The sequence below is a fragment of the Corapipo altera genome, unplaced genomic scaffold (assembly GCF_003945725.1).
Source record: "Corapipo altera isolate COAL_440 unplaced genomic scaffold, ASM394572v1 44, whole genome shotgun sequence".
NCBI lineage: Eukaryota > Metazoa > Chordata > Aves > Passeriformes > Pipridae > Corapipo > Corapipo altera.
The window spans coordinates 17,724,531-17,744,355 of NW_020884880.1; the positions used below are offsets into that span (position 1 = coordinate 17,724,531).

Genomic DNA, 19,825 nt, shown 5'->3' on the forward strand with positions numbered 1-19,825 from the left:
ATGTAGTCCTGTTGTTACTTGCCTTACTTAGTTCCCCTTAAATGTTTCTAGGAAAGACAGAGAAATGTTTATTACGTAAAGAAAGATATGGGCCAGTTTCATACATGGAATATAGTTTTATGTAATAATTTATTCAAACTTTATTAATAAACCATTCAATTGTTATATTTTTTTTCTTTTGTAGCAGTTGAAACTCAGAGCACCAGTTCTGAGGAACTTGTTCCGAGCCCTCCTTCACCACTTCCACCCCCTCGTGTTTACAAGCCCTGTTTTGTCTGTCAAGACAAGTCATCCGGATATCACTATGGTGTCAGTGCTTGTGAGGGATGTAAGGTGAGTGCCATGATCTCCCTTTCCTTCATTTTGTCTTAGAAAGGGATAAAGCAATGCAGCGTGGTGTGACTTGATTGTCTCCAAAGGCAGCTGTACAGTTTCTTGTGGGAATTAATTCTTATTCATGAGTAAAGCCAAGTAAATTACCATCATTCCTGGAAATATTTCCCTTCATAACTTCTTCCAAATTATGTCTTTCAGGGACTTCCTTAAGTGTTGACTAGCATGAGAATGTGATCATAGATGTAGACATAATCAAAGAATAAACTGAAAAACCTTTGAGACTCTTCGCTGTCCATCTGTAGGTCAGGTATTCCCCGAGATCTCACACGACCTTTGGCTGCTCTCAGCCTTTTCTGTTTGCTGCTACCTCTCTGTATCCAGGGGTTGGAACCTGGGAACAGGATCTGATCGTCTGGAATTTTTTGGTGTAGTCTCTAACTATCTAACTAATCTCAAATCAAATTGGGAATTTAAGGATTAGGAGGTTGGTATTTGCAAAATTTAGTCTGTCAGCCTACATTGCTGGCACATCTGTTAGCTGCTTCTCAGTGCTGTGGTTGTCAGAGCATGAATTGACTGTCCACGGGATGTGGTAATAAAATACACAATTCAAAAGTAGGCAATGTCTAGGCGGGAGATACCCATCAGAGAAGCAATAGCAGCTAAACAGTGCTTGTATGGCAATAGTTAGAGGTGTGCACACAGTGAACAGAACACATGTGAGGAAGAAGGTAGTGTGAAAAATGCTAAAGAAAAGATATCATAGGGCAGATGCTCTCATAGTTAACTTTGTTAGAGTACCCCACTGCGATGTTCTTTTTTAACAATTAAAGACCTATGATTTTCATCCTTCAGCTTAAAATAGTAGTGTAGTGTTTAGTACAGTGAAGATACTAACTCATGCTGAAAATATGACAGGTGCTATATTCATGTAAATAAAGTTATTAGACTAAATTAACAAATTTGGTTTATTTTTAAGAAATGTTATAATATTTTTCAGATAGTGTGAAGGTAGCCATTTTTACTTTGTCCTTTGAACCTTCAACTTCTTCAGTGCTACTGGGCTCTTGTAGTGACATAAAATATCATAGTCCTGGGTTTGTGTCTTTAGAAAAAAAATTAAAATATTGGAATCTGGTCCCCCCCCTTATTTTATAACTGTAGATACTGAATTAGTGAAAGTAACTATTTAATTTCACCTCAGTTTTAGAATCTCTTTCTGGTATTGAGGTTTTCCTTGGGTATCATATCTGTATTTTTTTTCTTTTAGATGCCACAAAACTATCAAAATTTAGGAAGATCTATGATAAGAATATGCTGTAACTGGCTTTATTAAATAGGAAATCTCATCATACTCAGATGTTAACACACAAATGATGATGTCATTTGCTCACCCACATGTTACCTCTAAGTAGAGACGTAATTGCAGACCATGGCAGAAAGGTCACGTGTTCCTAAGAGTTCATTATTTTTGAAAAATATGCAAAAATATACTGTAAGACTTTTATTGGCATACTGCAAAGCATTTTCATAAATAATTAAAGCAAGATCACACTTGTCAAAACACATGAAGAAATCCATCTTGTAATGTGTTGGCCAATACTCAACAACAACAAAAAAATCATCTTCACTTATTTGCTAATTTGCAAGATGGTGTAATTCAGCATTTAATGATAGCTGGCTGTTAAAAGAAGAAGAAGAAAAAAACATTAGTTACATACAAAACCTGTCAGTCTGTGAGAAATAACAGGATTCCAAAGCAGTAACTTGGCTGCCTCAGACTGATAATATTTGGGTTTGTTGATGCTAGCTCTTCAGCAGGTTGGACTAGGATTTTATGGAGTCTCTTCCACAGATTGAATCAATTTCCTTAGCGAGTGCCAGAAACTGGCAAGAACATGATGAGACTGCTGAATCAACCAGTGGTCCCTTTGGTGGACAGTCAAGTGCTACATTTGTTGCTCAAAGTTGTCTGAGCTTTCAGGTCAACAGAAGTAGTGAGCTGGATGTCAGCAGACAGCAGTATGTGATTGCAACACCAGACACCACCTCAGAAACCTCTGTGTTGCTGGTTTCTACTCTTTCTCTGAAGAATGTTGCCTTTTTTCTTTTGAGCTCTTTTTGACTGTTTAGTTTATTTTTCTTTTACTTCATCTTTATTCTGCGCTTGCTTTCACACTGTCAGTTCTTGGTCTTGTCTGATAAGAAAATTACCACCTCGTACTTCCGATTTCTAACTATCTAGGCTCCTGCCTGTCCTCAAGTCTGCTTTTTACCCTGTGTTCCTGATGCCAGTTCTTCATGCATCTCTTTCTCTGCAGCCTTCATACAAAAATTTAACCAGTTGCTTTACAAGTTTCAGTAAGCACTGAGCATTTAGCACTAGTGCTGGGGAAGCCTTGTCTCCTGTGGATCTCTGCCTTTCAGTTGTTTAACCCAAGTTTATTAGAGAGTCTGTCTTTCACTGAAGGCTCTACTCGGTATGGAGCTGCAGTTTCATGCTGATTCTCTGATGAACCAAGGGAGTAATAATAAGGAAGAATTTGTATTACAACCTTTTGTGTAGTTAGGAAACTCAAATTTAATTCCCCTTTACCCTGAAGACACATCTCCATGGAATGTCAAAGAGCTCTATTTTCTTCAAGATTTGGAGTTTCACTGAAGCCGACCAGTGTGTTCAGAAGCTGTGGGGATGGGGAGAGGGAGCCTCACTTGTGGCCGGGTTGGACAAACCTCATTCCATAAGAAGCTAGACTAAAATATCAGTCAATCCCTTTCTTTCTCTTTTCATCTGACCTTGTAGCAATTTTCTCCTTCTTCATTCCTATTTTCCCTGTTTCTTTCTTCACCTGATTTGCAGTCTCTGTTCTGTGATGTTAAACCTTAAATTCACTCATTTTTCCTCCTGCATTTGCATGTCCCTCTGTTTTGAGGTCCTTTTCTCAAGTCTTTTCTGACTCATTTACCTTTCATTTCGAACTCCTGGCAGTCTTCTTTCTCAAGGGAAGCACAAATGGAAAACTCTGCTCATATCATATTTATCTAATTAGGGCCCTGTTCTTTTGTTTTTCTGTACTGGCTTTCCCTTGTTTTTCTTCTAGTTCCGTCTCTGTTTCCTTCTCCTTTGCCTTTCTCCTTTGAGCTCTGGTGAAGCTGCTGCCACACTGATCATTAGCAGTCTTCATCTAGTGCAAGGGACAGCTTTCTGTCCTCCAGGTTTTGGGTTGATATCTGCCTTTGATTCATTGGGATTTCTTTTTCCTGGCTTTTGGGACTCTTTAGATTCTCATCCTACTTACTGATTATTCAGTGTCTCTTACTTAATTGGCTTTTTATCCACTTCTGATGCTGTTCCCTGAGGTTCAGTTCTTCATCTTCAGCATCAATTACCGACCTGTTTTATGGTAGAACAATGGGGGATATCATGGCAATATTCTGGTCATAACAGGTGTATTCTTAATCCAGCCAGGAGCCTTTGGAGAGCTTTGGATGGTGACTGTGACCTTGTGATGTTCAATTTGGGAAATTCTGCACTGTAAAATTTGTCTTCCCTCAACTGTCACCAACCCATGGATGACTTCCAAAGCATCCCTATCTCTGGCTTCTCTCCTTCTGTCTTTCTCTGATGTGTTATCTTGCTCACCTCACTGTTACCTTGGACACAGAGTTCACAGAGACAGAACTTTCTGTCCTCTTTTTGTCACATGACCAACTGTAATGTCATGGCGTGGAGTTCTTTCAGGCATCATGTCATGATGACATAATTTCTGATCTACAGTATTTTAATTTACATGACCTGTTGTTGTTTTTCCTCCAAAATCTGAAAATCTGGCTTTGACTGCCTTCATTGTCAAACTCTTGCTGTGGTCTTCTCACATGGGATTAGATTGATCCCTTCTTCTGTCCTCCCTTCGTCTTTCCCACACACTGTCATCGTTTGACCTTATATTTTCAGGTACCTGTGAACAACCTCCATTGCCAAGTACTTCAGTGATTCTTCTGTCTTATTAATTAACAGTCTTCAGTACTGTGCCATACTAGAAAGACTGTTCTGTGGCTTGTGTTGATATACTAATCATTTAAGGTTTTTAGGCGGTGGAGTATTTCACAATAGGCACTTGTGAACCACAATAGAAGTCTTAAACTGGTTTAAATAAATTCTAAAAAGTGTGGCTTTGTGTTTATTTCTGGATGTTACACTGCAAAAGTGTACGTTCTTCATAGCCTGTCACTGGCTTTGTGTACATATTAGTTTCAAAACCAAACTGATCTTCACAGTGTACTTGTATTTTGTAAGAAGAATTTCAGAGCCAGTCCATCTTTTTATGTGTAAAACAGTACATTGACAACATTCAGCTTATTTACAACTTTTCCAATTTGTAAACTGTGTGGCATTTCAGAGGTGGGTTTTGGAATCTACTTGTGTGTTTCATGACCTCAGTTACAGGCTTCTGAGATCTTTTTTTTTTTCCCCAGTCTCTGGGTGTTGCTAGATAGCACGCAAACAAATTCCATAAAAAATGAGCGGTTTGGATTTATCCAGCTGGTACAAGTGGTTATAGGGCTGGCTGTCACCAAAAACTCAGCTCTTTGGTCCTGACTTGACTTGTGTAGCTGGGTTTGCAGAAAGGGAGACTGAGAGTAGTGGGCTGGATTCCCCACACAATGCCATTATTGTGTGGGTGAGGAGGAGAAGCTGGTGTTCTGGCAGCTTCAGCTGTCTCTGAAAGCCTTGTCTCTTGTTCTGGGCATTTAAAAGACAGCATTCCCCTGCTGACAGTCCTGCCCGGATTACTGGCTTGAATTTGGTGGGCAGCAAAGATGCCTAAAGCAGTTTCATTGGAGTGGACAGCGCAGCATGTAAGAGGGTAGGTTTACGGTCCAGCACTTTTGTCTAAATGATGAGGATGCCTCTCTGCCTGTTATTGATGGTAGCAGACAAAAATGTAGATAAATCTACTTCAATACTGAGTGATCCCAGGTTGGCTTTTATCATAAAATAAGAATAGCTTTCCTTCCATCAGAGTTTTCATATAAGATCACATCTAATGTAGGATCATTAAATTAATATATTTTCAAAGCATTTCAGCTATGGAAATATGTTTATTTGTTTGACATCTTCCTGACTCAAATATATAATTTCTTTATTGCAAAGACTTTAAGCATTATGAAAAAAAGAGCATTGATATAAACCGTGAAATTTAGGTCTGTAATTTTGTGGGACTGACTCCTCAGAAAAGCTAAGATACACATAGGAGAAGAAAAGAGAGAAAATGACAACAGTTTTTGCTTTGTCCAAATTTGCTGATCCACATGGGTGTTAAGCTTGGGACAAAAACTGTCATTTTGTTATAGGTTTAACTTACTTGCTTACAGATGCAGTGTCAGGCAGTCCCGCCACTCAGCTTGAGGTCCAAAATGAGTTGCCTAACTTTGAAGTCTGGGGTTTCTTGGTCTGTGGAGAGAGAGAAGCTCCTCTGATGGCTGATTCAGAGCATCTAAACCAGATCTGCTCTGGGTCACCCTCCAGAGCAGCCCGCCCCCATGAGCCTTTGGGTTATGTGCCCAAGCACAGCTGTGTTAATATTCTCTGAGATGATGTCCCCCATGGTTATGTCCTTTCAGACACTGAGAGAGTTGGGCTTTCCCTGTTGCAGGCCATGAATTCCTGGTCAGCACTGGTCAACAACTGATTTACAAAATGCTACTGACAGAGAGAGAGGAACTGGTTTTCATTTTATTGAAAGTTTGATGGCAAGGATATTATTTCCAACCTAAATGATATTATGATTCTGTGATATTATGCTTTGGTCTGCGAGCAATGTTGCTGAGAGACCTAAAATATTTTATGGATTGTCATAGCAAAGTTCCCTTTATGGAACAGTGTCCTTTGGGACAGATGCCTTTTTCCTTTTAATAACATCTCTTACATCATGTGAGAACAGATTTGCATTTTCTTAGGCAGTTTTGGGATTGTGGAGGGATCTTAAGCAGCAGTTCTTTTTGATAACACCACTCTTGCACATGTTAGCTTCTAGCTATAATATAATTATATTTAAGCCTGTATTTATGCCCCTTTACTGGGAATTAAGAATCCAGACACAGAATTTTCTCAGCTACTTAGCAGTAAAAAAAAGAAAACACTTCATAAAACCAGCTAACTAACATTCCACGCATTTGTTCGGCTTTGTTTTCCTGGCACGTTTTAATCGCTTGCAACTGAAACAGAAAGTAAGAAATGTAAACTTGAAAATAGGTGCAACAGTATGGCTTGTATCAGGGAAAGAAGTAACATTGTTTGCAGCAATGCAATTGTAAAAGCTTCTGTTGGTTCAAAGAAAAATACAGATCAGCTTGAATGATCAAGCTGTATTCGTCTCCATTTAAGCTGTATTAGTGACAGTGCCAGCAGTAGAGATGTACGCTGTCATCCATGCACAGCTATGAAAAATTCCTTGAATCACAGAAAATTGCTCCCAGTTTCAGTTAAATCAACAATACTTTTTTTAGAAGGTGAAAAATGTATTTTGAGATACATTTCTGCATACTATTAGTATCATCTGATCTTAAACTGTAAGCACTTCACAGCATAGCAACATAACGAGTCATTCATTTGCAGAAAGCAGTGCTGCATACAGAAAGACACTAAATGAGTTGCAAGTGCTTTAAATGTAGTACTGAAAACCTGGAATTTTTATATATTTATGCTAGCAGAGGAGACCTGATTGTTTTAATGCCATCTTTGAAATTTTAGTTTTTCAAATAACAAACCCAGGGAAAGCCAGGTGCCCTGTGAAAAGCTGGTATCTGTTTCAGTAAGTTCTTAATTTTTTTTTTTTATTATTTGTTTGGAAGATAAAACTTTTGACACATCCTGAATTTGTTTCAAAATTTTGAAGATGGGGAAGCATAAATTTATTGGAAGCTTGCTTAAAGCAATCAAGCATGATGAAATAGATGGGATCAGAAACAAAAATTTTAGCTTACCATGTTTATTAAAATCTCTTTCTGGGTTGTGTAAATGCCATGGATGAAAAAAAAAATTACTTGCCAACCATGATAGATAACAAAAATGTAAATTCTGTTGTACATTTGACTGCCATATTTGCTTTCCAGTGCTTTGGGCTCAGGTTGTGGGTTAAGAGCAGCAGTGTCCATATGGGGGTATAGCACATACATCCACAGCTAATCTTCCTCTCATCCTGCCTCTTGCCTGGTCATAGGCCAGGGGTTTGTCTTAAGCTATAAGAATAGATGTTTTTTACTAATTACTGTAATTTTTTTTCTGGCAGCGATGTGGGTACTATAGAAGCACAGAGCTTATCCCAAATTAGCTTTTTAACCGCACTAACCATGCCGATACAGTTATTTGTGAGCACAAAGGCTAAGGGCTAAGGGCCTGTGGAAACAGGAGCTGGAAACTACTCTCTTATTTTCCATGAACTGTCAAATAATGACATATAATTGTTTGTCTTAAATCTTGCACTCCTTTGTTTTGTAAAATTCCCAATACTGTCAGTGAAGACTTTCTCAAAAGAGAACAGCAGTGTCAGACTCTTACACTCTGATGTGTTTTCGGGCGTGGCTTTGTTGTGCCATGTACCTGGAAGGTTTCTGGCTGTACCAACTAGTGTTCCTCCTGCAAGCAACCACCTCCTGTGTACAGTTTGGATGCAGCCATCCCATTTCAGGGGCCAAAGGAGTTAACTAAGGTAGATGTAGATTTTCCCATGATACATCAGCAAGCCACAGTGCCTGTGACTGTTCCCAAGAGCATTTCCTAATATAAATGTAGCCTTCATGCCTGCTAACCTTGCTTATCTTTTCAGGATCTTTGGCCACTAACCATTCCATAACAACTACACGTTTTTCATTATTAGTAGTAAAATGAAATTGTTGAGTCTTACTCTTCTGGCAGTGTCTAAGCCTTCCTCTACCAGAGAAAACATACCATAAAAGGAAGAAACTTCAAATTTACATGTGTATGTATCTGTCCTTACTGGAGTTGAATCACAAAGGTAAATAATGAAGAGTCATTGTAGGTGTGTTTGTCACATTTCTATCCAACTTTCACCTGCCCGTAGCTGTTGTGGCCTATTGGCAGATGAATGAGAGAGCTGAGGCTCACACCTGATCATAATGTGGGGGTGGCTTAGAAAAGCTTCAACAGAATTAAGTAAATTATATGCACGTGTGAAAGTGCTGTCTCTGCAAGTCACGTCATGTTGTACTGACCAGAGATGCCAGAAGCAGGTGGGCTGTGATTCAGGCTGGTACACTTGCCTGCTGAGAAATCCCCTGGTTGGCATGCAGTGGATGTGGAGTGTGTTTTTATTTTCCTGTAAGTAGGTTCTAATGGGTTTTACATTTTCAATTTTCTTCTTAAGTATGGATAAAGAGAAACCTCATTTATTTTGTTCTCATGTTGTCAATCTATTTCATACCTCTTCATTATTTTGAGGACCACATATGGCCTTTGATTATAGATGTGGAGTACAAGCCGTCCTGAGCACACCCAGAAAGTTGTACAAGTGTAGTAAAAAAATGCAGCTTTCCACCATGTTTAATACAGCATTTCATAATATGATCTTTAAAAGTACTGTCTGCAGAGGTAATTTAGCAGATAAGGAAATAGGGATATCTGAGTAAACATATCAGAAATTAAATACTCTTAGATTTTCTGTTAACAGTACTAGCCTACCTTTTTTTTTTTTATACTGGGCCATATTTATGTGTACTGAACAGCAATTACAGATGTGTAAAATTACAATGAACTAGCTTTCATTTTCTAACTGTGGAACTTTTAAAAAAGAAACTGGTTGATGAGAAACTGATAGAGAAGGATATACAAGCAATTCATTTGTTGAATTTAGATTTAGGGTAGCTTGTAGCACTGTTTTCCCTGGAAGAAAGAAGAGTAGAATATTTTGCCAGATGTGGTTCTAGCTCAGTGTGACTGATGCTGGTGAGATGGTTGGGATCAGTGCTGTGCTTGCTTTAAGCATCTTTTTAAATTGTAGTTTGTGTTTTTCTTAGCAAGTACTTGAAGATTTGCTGATTGGCACATCTTAAAGATCGAAAATTAAGGGGTTTCATAATGGTACAAAATGGAATTAACCATTTTTTAATTCTGTTCACTTATATGTTAAGTAGATATTTAAATGCTCTTTGTTTGCTACATATCTTGAATTTATTTTGAAAGACACAATAGCCTTTCTGGCTATTGTAAACCATCACCTAGTTCATAAACAGTCAGTTTCCCAATTTGCAGAAATACTTTGGCCTTGGAAAGTGGCCTTCCATTGCCATCTGCACTTACTGACTGACCTGACAATGGAAACAGGGGTTCTTTCTAATCCCGAAGGAAGTGTTCCTTTGAGGAAATTTACTAAAGGGGTATTTGCTTTAGATTCTTCTGGAAATGGAGGGCAATTGAATTTGCAGCATGAATCCCAGGGCTGTTCTGATTTGCAGAGCTACTCTTCGTCTGTGCTGTAGCAGGAAAGACAACTGGATGTAATTTTCCAAGATTCAGTATTTCCAGTGCAGTCAGATTTAGAAATTCTTTCTCCAATTTTATTATGTACATTCTTTTTTTCCTTCACTCTGTAAAACAAAACAAACGCCTTCCTAAAAAGACTCTCTCACTCTTGAGTAACCATTCCAAAGACCAGAAACTCCCAAGGTTGAGATTATAGCCGTGTGCCTATCTTCCCCTCTTTGTATCTGGATTTTGCTATAGTCTTTAAGTATGAATGCCTTGTTTCTTGAGAATCATGTAAATGACATATATGTTGTGTCCTTATTTCTGTTTTATACTATTCTGATTGTTTCAGAGTAGTATTAAATCAGAGTTAGTACTGACTTCCATATACAGGGGACGTCTCTAGGTGTGACACCTGTGCACCTCAGTACTCCAGTTATGAAAACTTGTAGTGTTAAAGAAGCCATGCATCCAATTCTGTAATTGGTAGTTTTGGTATGTTGGCATAGAAGCTGTTTAACTGGTATGCTGCTGTAGCTGGTTTGCCAAATATTCGAGGTCCCTATTCATAGTCTTCCTTTTGGTAATATATAGGAGTCCTCACAATTTCCACAACTCAATTCAGGAGACAGATGAGAGGTAGAAAGACATTTTTGTGTATAAAGTCCCTTATGATTTCATGTGGTCATGCTTAAAATTTCTCATTTAATATATTTTAGTGGGAAAAGTTACTGTGCAATAAAAACTGGATCATAATACCTACATTTTAGGGGGAAAAGGTATATTGTTTCTGGCTCCCCTGTCCAGAATAACGGATACGTAAATTACAAGGTGAGATGCAGTTGCAAGTAGTGCCAAAAGATGTAGATTTGGCTAGCTGTAATTGCAGTCAGTGATTTCACTCCAGCTATTTTAAACTTAATGCTGGAGGGGAGAGCCAGCAGCCCCCAGCCAGTGCATGTGAGCAGAGTCTGCCATTGCCTGGTGTCAGGGAAACTGATCAAAAGCTTACGAAGCAAGTTTGTTCTCGTTTTAGAGTCTCTTTAAAAGTGACAATTTAATGGGACCCATTACTGTCAGCTGTGGCTGGTTCCCTCTCCCTCCTCCCAGGCGCTTAACAGGGAAAGCAGAGATTTATAGCCGTGGTGCAGCTACTCCAATGGACTACTGTTCACTCCTCCCACAAGTGGCCTGGCTGGCTGCTCTCCAGATGAATCTTCCAAACAGAGGAGAGGTCTCCCCTGCCTCTAGAGTGCTTGCCTTACTTTGGAGCCCTGTGCATCTGTGCTAAATAAATTTGTAACTTATTAGGTCCTTGCTTCAGTGCACACTGTCATCTTCACATGCTTTCTGCTGGTCCAAAAGAATGGCAGCACTCCAGATTTAGGAAGATATAAGCAAACCGTTTAAGAGAGAGCTCTGCAACTCATCATTTTTTAAATTAATAAGCACTACCACTTTTTTACCTTTTTTTTTTTTTTTTTTGGATCAGAGGATCAAGGCATTTCTCAGATGCTGCTGCAAAGGGTCTTACCCACTCCACATTCATCCATAGTGATGCCCAGTGACTATTACATGTACAGACACAAAAGTGAAAACTAGGCATTTTTTTGAAAGGAAAGAAAAGAGAGTGTTAAGTGAACAGGATAGACGCAAGCACAGCACCCAGGAGCCAAATGGGTGATCTAACTAAGAAGACCTTTCATCTTACCCTACGTCCATGTGATTTTTGTAAACTGAAAGGTTGATCATCATGTGATTATATGAGCTCTGTGCTTGAATCTGGCCATTGACTGAAGTCTGGCAGGGGAGGGAGAAAAAAGGAAAACATCTTGCTAAGATTTTCCTGTGTTAGATTAATCAGCTCCAGTTCATTCACTCGTCTCTGAAAGGTCATGTTTTCTCCTCGTCAAAGTTGCCCAGTCCTAGACTCTCCCTTGCTTCCCTACAGCTTGGCTGAATGATCAGCGGTGGCCAACACTGGGCAAGGTGGATGCAGTCCTGCATTTGTCCTGAAAGCTGTGGTGCTTTTTCAGCATCTCAGTGTGATTTGTGTTGGTGTTTGCAACAAGATACATCTCTTCAATTTGTGTTACCTTAAGAGTCCTTACTGCTTGGAGGAACTAGTCAGTTGATTTCGCTGGCTCTGTTTCTGCAGTTGCTAATCCCTTGCACTGGCACAGACTGCATTTTATCCACCTTTCTCAGCCTGCTTTCTCATGTTTTTGAGACCATTTTGACTGTGGGTACTTTGTACAGAAACTGGGCAGAGTGGTGTGGCTACCATCTCACTCTTAAAAATGGTGGGTTTTCCAAGCTGGTCCAGCTCCAACTCATCTCTCTGCTGTCGCCTTTGGTAATGAGTTTCAGCTGCAGTGTGGAAAGGTAATTTTCCTTGACTACTGCCAGTACTAGAGAGCCAGACTTGCATATTTCTGGGTGTTTACTTGAACTCTGTTTTCTAGTCTCCAGGCATCCAAGTTTCGCCAAACTCTATGCTTTGCAGGGTTTTAGTGGATAGTTCTGTATTAGCAAAGTTTCTTTGTTGCCGAATGCAGGGGATTGAGAGTGTAGCATAAAGTAGCAAGTACAAGATATTACTTGCCAGATTTCAAGAGATCTGGTACAACATATTTGTTTAGATGTCAACTGTCAAAACTAAGAGCGAAAAAAAGATTATGGGGAGATAATGAACTTGTGTTGATGAGTCATTCAGATAGATGCCTGAAAACTGTACCAGGAAGCATAATGCTCAAGATATCTGGTTTATTTTGGCATGTTTATGTCCATGTTATTTCTTCTGAGTATTTTTAGGTTGCTTTCTGCATTGTTTTCGTATGGCACTTCATTCCTCCTCAGAAACTTCCTTGCTTGCCGCAGATCAGGCAGGTTTTAAAACTCCTCCCAGGTCAGCAAAAAGAGAAGACCAGAGGGAGCTGTGCTGTGGCATGGCCAGAGCCATCTCTTTGCCAACCTGGCAGGTGGGCACTGGGCCAGCACCCACAGTCACCCACCCAGCCAGCCAGGCTCAGGCTGGGGAGCTTCATTGGCTCCGGATCAGCTGGGGAGGGAGCAGGGAACAGCTGGCTGTGCAGGCAAACTGTGCGGATCTCTCTGCTAGTGAGAGGGGAATTGCACTTCAGCCAGCTTGCAGGCATGCATAAATATTTGTGGCATAGTTTGCGTTATTATTTCAGCTGAGCTGTAAACATTCAGTCGCTGATAGCGGGTTAGAAACTAGCGCCTCTATAAATTTCAGATGGTGCAGAAATGCAGGGATTTTTGTATTGCCTGACAGTTAAATAAAGTCCCTGTGCCTTTTCGGATAAATAACCCTGGAACCAAGTTTGTGCGGGAACTCTACAAGCCTTTGTGAGGAAGGCTGGGAGGGGAAGAGGAGGAGGATACAAAGCCTGCCTGTGAGGGGAATTTCCGTGGAGCATGCACACACCTTCTTTCTCCCATGTAGGTTTGTGTTTGAGCTTGCCCTTTCCTCTTTGCGTGTTTCCATCTCTGCCAGCAGCTAAAAGGAGACGTTAATTTGAGGGACTGCTACAAGTAATTGCAGCATGGTAATTGCATAGCTAACATGAGTCTTTTCCTTGTCCTGCCTGCTGCAGGAATCTGCATGTCACTGCACGGGCGTAGCTTGGTGGGGATTTTTTGTTTGTTTATTACTAGGAGGTCCACTACTTTGGTTAGAGTAGCTTTTGTTTGCTGTCCTTCTGTTGTAGTTCTGTGCAAAAAAATCCCACATATGTCCTACTAAAATTGTGACATTGGCTTCGGAAAATGGTTGCCCTGCTCCAACTGCCCGAAAACCCAACGGATAAAAACAAAGACACGAATTATAAGTGTAAACCAAAATTGGTCATACAGTTGAGGGATAACAATCTGGAAAGTCTTCCATGATGTTGTGATTCCATGCAGGAGGGCAGCTACGTAAATGGTTTGGAAAAGTGTCATTCTTTACGAAGAAATACTGCACTTAATTAATTCTTGCTCCTGGGAGGTCAACCTGGGGCACTCATTATTGTCTTAATTGGTGGTATAAATCCTGAGGCACTGGAGGGGAAGAGAGGAAAAAACCGATGAGCAGTTAACAACATATAGCCTTTTGGATAAGTGCTAGCCAGTTGTACGACCATCCTAGTGACATTTTATGGTTTTATTGGGTTATAGGTCTGGTCCTTCACAAATTAGGTTAAAGGTAATTGATTTGCATAAACAAAAATATAGACAACAGCAAAATGCAATAATTCATTCCTGAGTTCTCCATTAAACTGTGTGAAATAACTCAGTGTGCTGCAACTCAGAAAAGCGCTTCTTTGATCTCCTGTTATTTGTATTAAATTGTGTTCATTACTCTTTCCATCTGGAGTTCCCTAGCAGGCCAAAAATCATCCTACAGACATGACTGAAAGGAAGTTAACTGTAACTTTTTAATTATATACATTCCATCTCCTTTTTTTTTTTTTTAATTTGAAGAAAGCAGATGGAAGCACATACCAGTACCTTCCTCTCTGTTTAAATCACTGAAGTGGAGAAGCAGAAAATCTCAGCCGTTCTTTCCCCTCACATATTGTTTCAAGGTGATGACTGTTCTGTCTGGAGACTTTGACATGTTTGCTAAAAAGGTCAGGAGTTCAGTGAAAATCGAAATTGTGGAAAAATCCGTGTGTAGTTGTAGGGATGCCGTGGTACCCTCGCCGGAAGAATCTGGTTGCTGCAGATTTGTAGCCGATGGATCACATCTCCCCTGTTTTGTTGTTAGCTGCCTTTCTGCCAGCTGGCCAGCAGAAGTGTTTCAAACTCCCTGGAAAAAAAAAAAAAATCAGTGGTTGGTTTGGGGCATGGTTTTGACATTAGACCAAGGTTTGTGGAATCAGAAGATATGTTGGCATGGGGCTTCATAAAAAGTGGTGTTTGTTTCCAGCCTCAGTAGTGGCTAATGGCTAATCGGCATTAGTAGCCCCATGAATAACTTTTTTCAAGCTCTGTCATCAGAATTTTTTTTCTTGCCCTCTGAAGCCTGCAAGACCTTTTTCACCTTAGAAACTATTAGGATTTATCAAGCATGGCCTGCCCTGTCTTTGCTGGAGAATTTTTTGCAGTTGCAGAAGAACATCCTCATTGTGGTAGCTTAGAGAGGAGTGACATCTTCCTTATTTGACTATCCACGTCCCTTGGGCCCTTTTCTCTCTTTCAGAAATGAGAAAACCCTGAAACATTTTAAACTTTTCCATTTGTATAACAGTAATGAAAAGATAATAGACCCTTTTGTCCCCATAGTGGGTTGTTCTTAGGTCCACAGGTCTGTATTTCTGTATACAAGCTGCTTATTTTTATGAAGTGTTTTGAATTCTGTCAGTTAAAAAGAATAAAGATCACTGCCACACTGGTTTCAATAGCAAATTTGGGGTTCTTTGGCCATGGAATCTTATGGCTGCTCTCCATCTGCAGAATAAATGGCTAGATGAGCAGAAATGTGGATGGCGAGCAGAGAGTTTCTGCTGGAAATATGAGCAATGACAGATAAACCCAGAGCCCTACCCAGGGTGGGCTGGAGCCCAGCTCCTCCTCTGCTGCCTGGCTGGCATCTCTAGGTGCTCTCTACAAGCTATTGGCATTTGACAGCATTTATTCATTTGTTTTTGCAAAGATCTGCCTATCCCGCCCTGACGTACATCATCAGCACAATTTCCCTGCTTTCTGGCAGCGAGCCTTCCTTTACTTATTGTTGTAGCTGCTTCCATTTTGTGCCAGGGGTGGTTTCCAGCCAAAATGTCAGACAATTAATTTGTTTATTCTGTAAGCCGTGACTTCCAAAGTGTGATAGACAGTGCAGACATCCTGGAAAAGTGCTATGCAACTGGGAATAAACTCATTTTGAGCTTCCTTTTAGATAGCTGCTTTGGTAGCTTTTATTACTTGTGAGCTGCAGCCATTTTGCAGTTTGTTTTGCCTATATGGTATCCCTGAACAGCGTATGCTGGGTTTTAGGTCCTTTGTAAGCTTTTCTGTGCAACTCCACTTGTGAGTTTGCATGTTACCATGACCTTTCAGAGCAAATATTCCTGGTTAACAACTAAAAGCTGTGTGTCTCTGCCCTAATGACTGCTGGTCCTACCAGGACTTTGTGAGGAACATTTTTTTTGTTCCTTGACTCCTGCTACCTGTTAATAAAAGTACTGCAAACCACATTCAGTTCATGAAGGTACCTGGGCAGTTCCCAAGTCACAGAACAAAGTTGTTTTGTGCAGATCCCATCACTGAGAGACACCTTAAATGTCTGTTGATGCTCTGGAGAGAGTAGGAATGGGGTCTTTACCTTGTCTAAATACATTTTACGGGATTAGCAAGGATTGAGGGTAGCTTGAATGATTAAAATAGAGAGACTGAAAAGAGGCTATGCATCACAGATTTCTTGTGTAAAAAAAGGTACATATTTGTCCAGCCCCTATTTCAGAATAAAGCTAATGGCAGAGGTTTCAGGTATGTGGTAGGCTGGATTTGCTTTTTGGTTGTTATTGGTATTACTGGTATTTATCTTTCCTCTCAGAGCTCAGCCAGAGTTTATAAATGGCTGATAAACTGCACCATAGAAAAGTCCTTCCTGCCCCTTTGTTTCTTTTACGATAAAGTAGCCGTATGCTTCACTCAGAAGCTTATTTTGCAAATTTACCAAAGAATGGCCTCTAAATCTGCAGGAGTCATAGCTGGCTGCTTGTATTTGGGGGTAATCAAAGCTGAACCAGATGAACTGAGCAGGCTGTTCAAACAGATTGAGCTCGCAATAGCCCTTCTCTGCTGATTACTCTGTCCCTGGCTTGCAGTGCAAGTTTTCAGCTTGTAAGCCCACTACGCCTGCAAATAAGATTTGGCATGCCCTGCGCTGGCAAAATATTTTTAAGACATTGTTGAGATCAAATGATCCATCTCTTCATGCAATGTGCATAACTTGGGCTCTAAATCATCTACCTTGCCAAAATCAACTGGACAGTGAAGGAGAGGGAGTTGTATAGATTCCCGATGAGATATGTAAGGCTAGCAATTCATGCTAACAAATCCATAAGACTTCATAAGCTTAAACACTTTACCTTATCTTGAGGGCTCATCCTTAAAGAGGTCTTTTCTATTCAGACAGCCAGTGGCATAGTAGCATTCAAAATATTACTGAAATAGTTAATATTCTCTATAGGCATCTGTGTCTATATACATGTCCTGTACTGAGCTCTCAAAGTTTGGTGCACTTACAGGCAAATGCTACAAAAGTGGTGAATGGGAGGAGGTGGTTTTTTCAGCATTGTGTTGAAGTTAGATTGACTAAATAGATTATTTACTTCTAAGCAATAGATGTAGGAAACTGGGTTTATTTGCTGCTTGATACATGTGTATGGTTTCACATATCACTCTCTGCTTTCAGTGGGGCAGATAAGATATCAACACAATTAAAAGTGAAAAATAATCTGTCTGCTCTGCCACTGGTGGATGCTCAGAGAACACACGCTGATACAATAGATTTCTGAATAATTTATACTCAGCATTTTTTCCTTGCACTCGGTAAATGAGGATGCCTAATGTGGCATGGTCAGAGTGATACTCTATCTGTCATCCATTAAGATAACAAGATTGGTGAGCCTGGGAGGAGCATGGCATGGTACACAGAAAAGATGAGATTACAAATTGAAATATTTGTCCAAAATGTTCAGTGGAAAGGATACTGATAAAAGCAGCTGAGAAAAACAGAATTAATTCAGAAGTGTGATTTCCCCAAAGCTTTGTCTTTGCTAAAATAAAAACACAAAATCCATGTTCCTTTCAAAAACTGTGGATAAAAGGAATATCGGAGCAAATCACTGTTCCCGATAGGCCTTCAGTAGCTTCCTCTACTCTAAATTCAAGTGCTTTGTAGGTGCTATCAAAAACAATTATTTATGACAGTACGTATGTATGACAGTAATGCTTTATGTCTCACAAAATGGGATTTTTGTTTTATATTCATAGGGCATTTTAAATTACAAAGAAAGAATCATTCATGATTGTTTTTGGCACAGGAGTGTCTCATCTCCCATCACAGGGTGTTAATTTGGACAGGATGCTAAAATATTTGCATAAAAAATGGCTCATGTAAATATTCAGCCAAACAGGTTTGTTTCAAGGTAAATGTATCATAGTATGTAGTAGATTGTTTTCCAAGAGCCAGTAGGCAGCAGAAGTTGATTAATTTATAAGCTGTGGAGTTTTGCTGTCTCTGAAGTTTCTGACAACTTCTTCAGGGCAGGTCACATTTGGATTTTCTTGGTTTTTGAAGAAACTGTTGGGGTGGTGAGATCAAATGAGAATCACTTGACAAAAAGCACTTGGAGGAGAACTTAGGCTTGCTTCTAATTTTGGTATTTTTAGTGAAAAGACCAGTGTTATACCTGTGCTATTTGGAACCCAGCCTTGACATGGTTTAAATGTGCTTTTCTCTTTAACTGGGCAGCAAACACCCGCTCTGTCCATCCCTGTGTCCTGTGGGGTTTTCTTTCGCTGCAGAGCTGCAGGCAAGGTCCAAACCCCTGCAGAGGGAAAGACAGGACAGTCTTTCTGTTTTTCAACCCAGATTCAGGAAATGTTTCTGAGCATGACCCTGCTTGCAGTGCCACCCAAAACTTGTGCCTGCAGGGCATCAGGCTTATGGAGTTGTGTGGGGAAACTGAGCCCCAGGGCCCAACAAATGCTTCTCACTCTCTGGTGCCTGAATTCCTGTGTCTCCCCCTAGGATGGCTTTGGTTTGGTGTTTGTCTGCAAAGGTATTTATAATCTGGGCATTTTTCTTAGTGCCTGTCCAGGGGAAGATTTAAAAATCAAATCTTTCTGGTGACATATCGCTGAGGTTTAAAAAGGAGTTTGCCACAAATCTTAATAGGAATACTATCCCAGTGTTGTCTTGGGAATACTTGGGAATGGGCACTAATATACTGTCAAGAACCATGTCCTTAGTTTTGAGCAGGACCACGTTACATCTTTTTTCACCTGAATATTTTATGCAAACAAGTTCATTTTCTTTCTGTTCCTTGTATAACTCCAGGAAGAAAGTCAAATACAGGTGTCAAAAAGTAATTTGTAAAACAACAGTCCAAGCTTCCACGATTAATGTCCTCATCTATATCTTTCATTCTGTGGAAGGCATTACCTGGGGAGGTTAGGCTGTTGAGGAAACTGTCTTCATTTTAACCTGGAGATCTGCTTTTTCCAAAATTGTTCTTCTTTAGCCTTTTATATTAATAATGAGCTCATGAATGCTTTATACTTGCTGTCTGCAGAAGCTGGATTGTGGTTTTCTTTTGGGCTGTGTGGTCAACTTTATATGGTAAGGACTGAGGCAACCTCCTCTGCTTTCCTTCCTGATGGGCTGTAATTGAACCCTAGATTATAAGGATGCAGAACCTGTATCTAAATATCAGAACAACTGATCGATCAGCCGTTAGCTACCCATTATATTTTGGTGAAGTACAGACACATTTGGAGAAAGCTGTTTCTTCTTTTACCGGTATTGAGTGACTTGTTCATTTGGACCATTTTATTTCCTACCCTGTCAAGCTGGTGGTAGGAGAGTGATTCCATCGGTGGCTGTGGGTGTTAATTCCCCTGTAGCACTGGATTAAGCTGGGGTGGCTGCCCTGGAAGCTACCGGTCTTGGCTTCCCCTGGATCTTTCCAGCTACAAAGTGGTGACTGAATAAGCTGTAGAGAGACCCTTGAACCAGCACAGGTCACACTTTCTGCCTGTTGAATTAAACCAAAATAGATGCCATAGACTCCTCAGTCTCATATTTAGCATCATCAGCAATTACCACAGAGCTGGGCATCACAGTTAGGGAAATATCAAAGCAAGAAAGGAATAAGTGAATATTACCATAGATTTTCTTCTTGGCAAGTAAACAAACGTACACACATGCTTGCCATACTTGCCATTGCAAATATTCAAGCAGTGGTAATGATCAGAAGAGTGGAATAT

At 40.1% G+C, this 19,825-nt stretch overlaps 1 protein-coding gene across 8 annotated transcripts in view; it reads left to right on the forward strand.

The window, feature by feature from the left end:
* RARB (retinoic acid receptor beta) overlaps positions 1-19,825 on the forward strand; it is a 328,154-nt gene that overhangs the window by 259,803 nt on the left and 48,526 nt on the right. For 6 of the 8 annotated variants that reach the window (XM_027638985.1, XM_027638986.1, XM_027638989.1 and 3 more), the window contains one exon: positions 185-333. In XM_027638985.1, coding sequence (XP_027494786.1) covers positions 185-333 — 149 coding nt within the window. Of the gene's footprint in view, positions 1-184; positions 334-4,194; positions 4,292-19,825 lie in introns of those variants that run through there. The other 2 variants (XM_027638988.1, XM_027638992.1) reach the window with 2 other exon arrangements.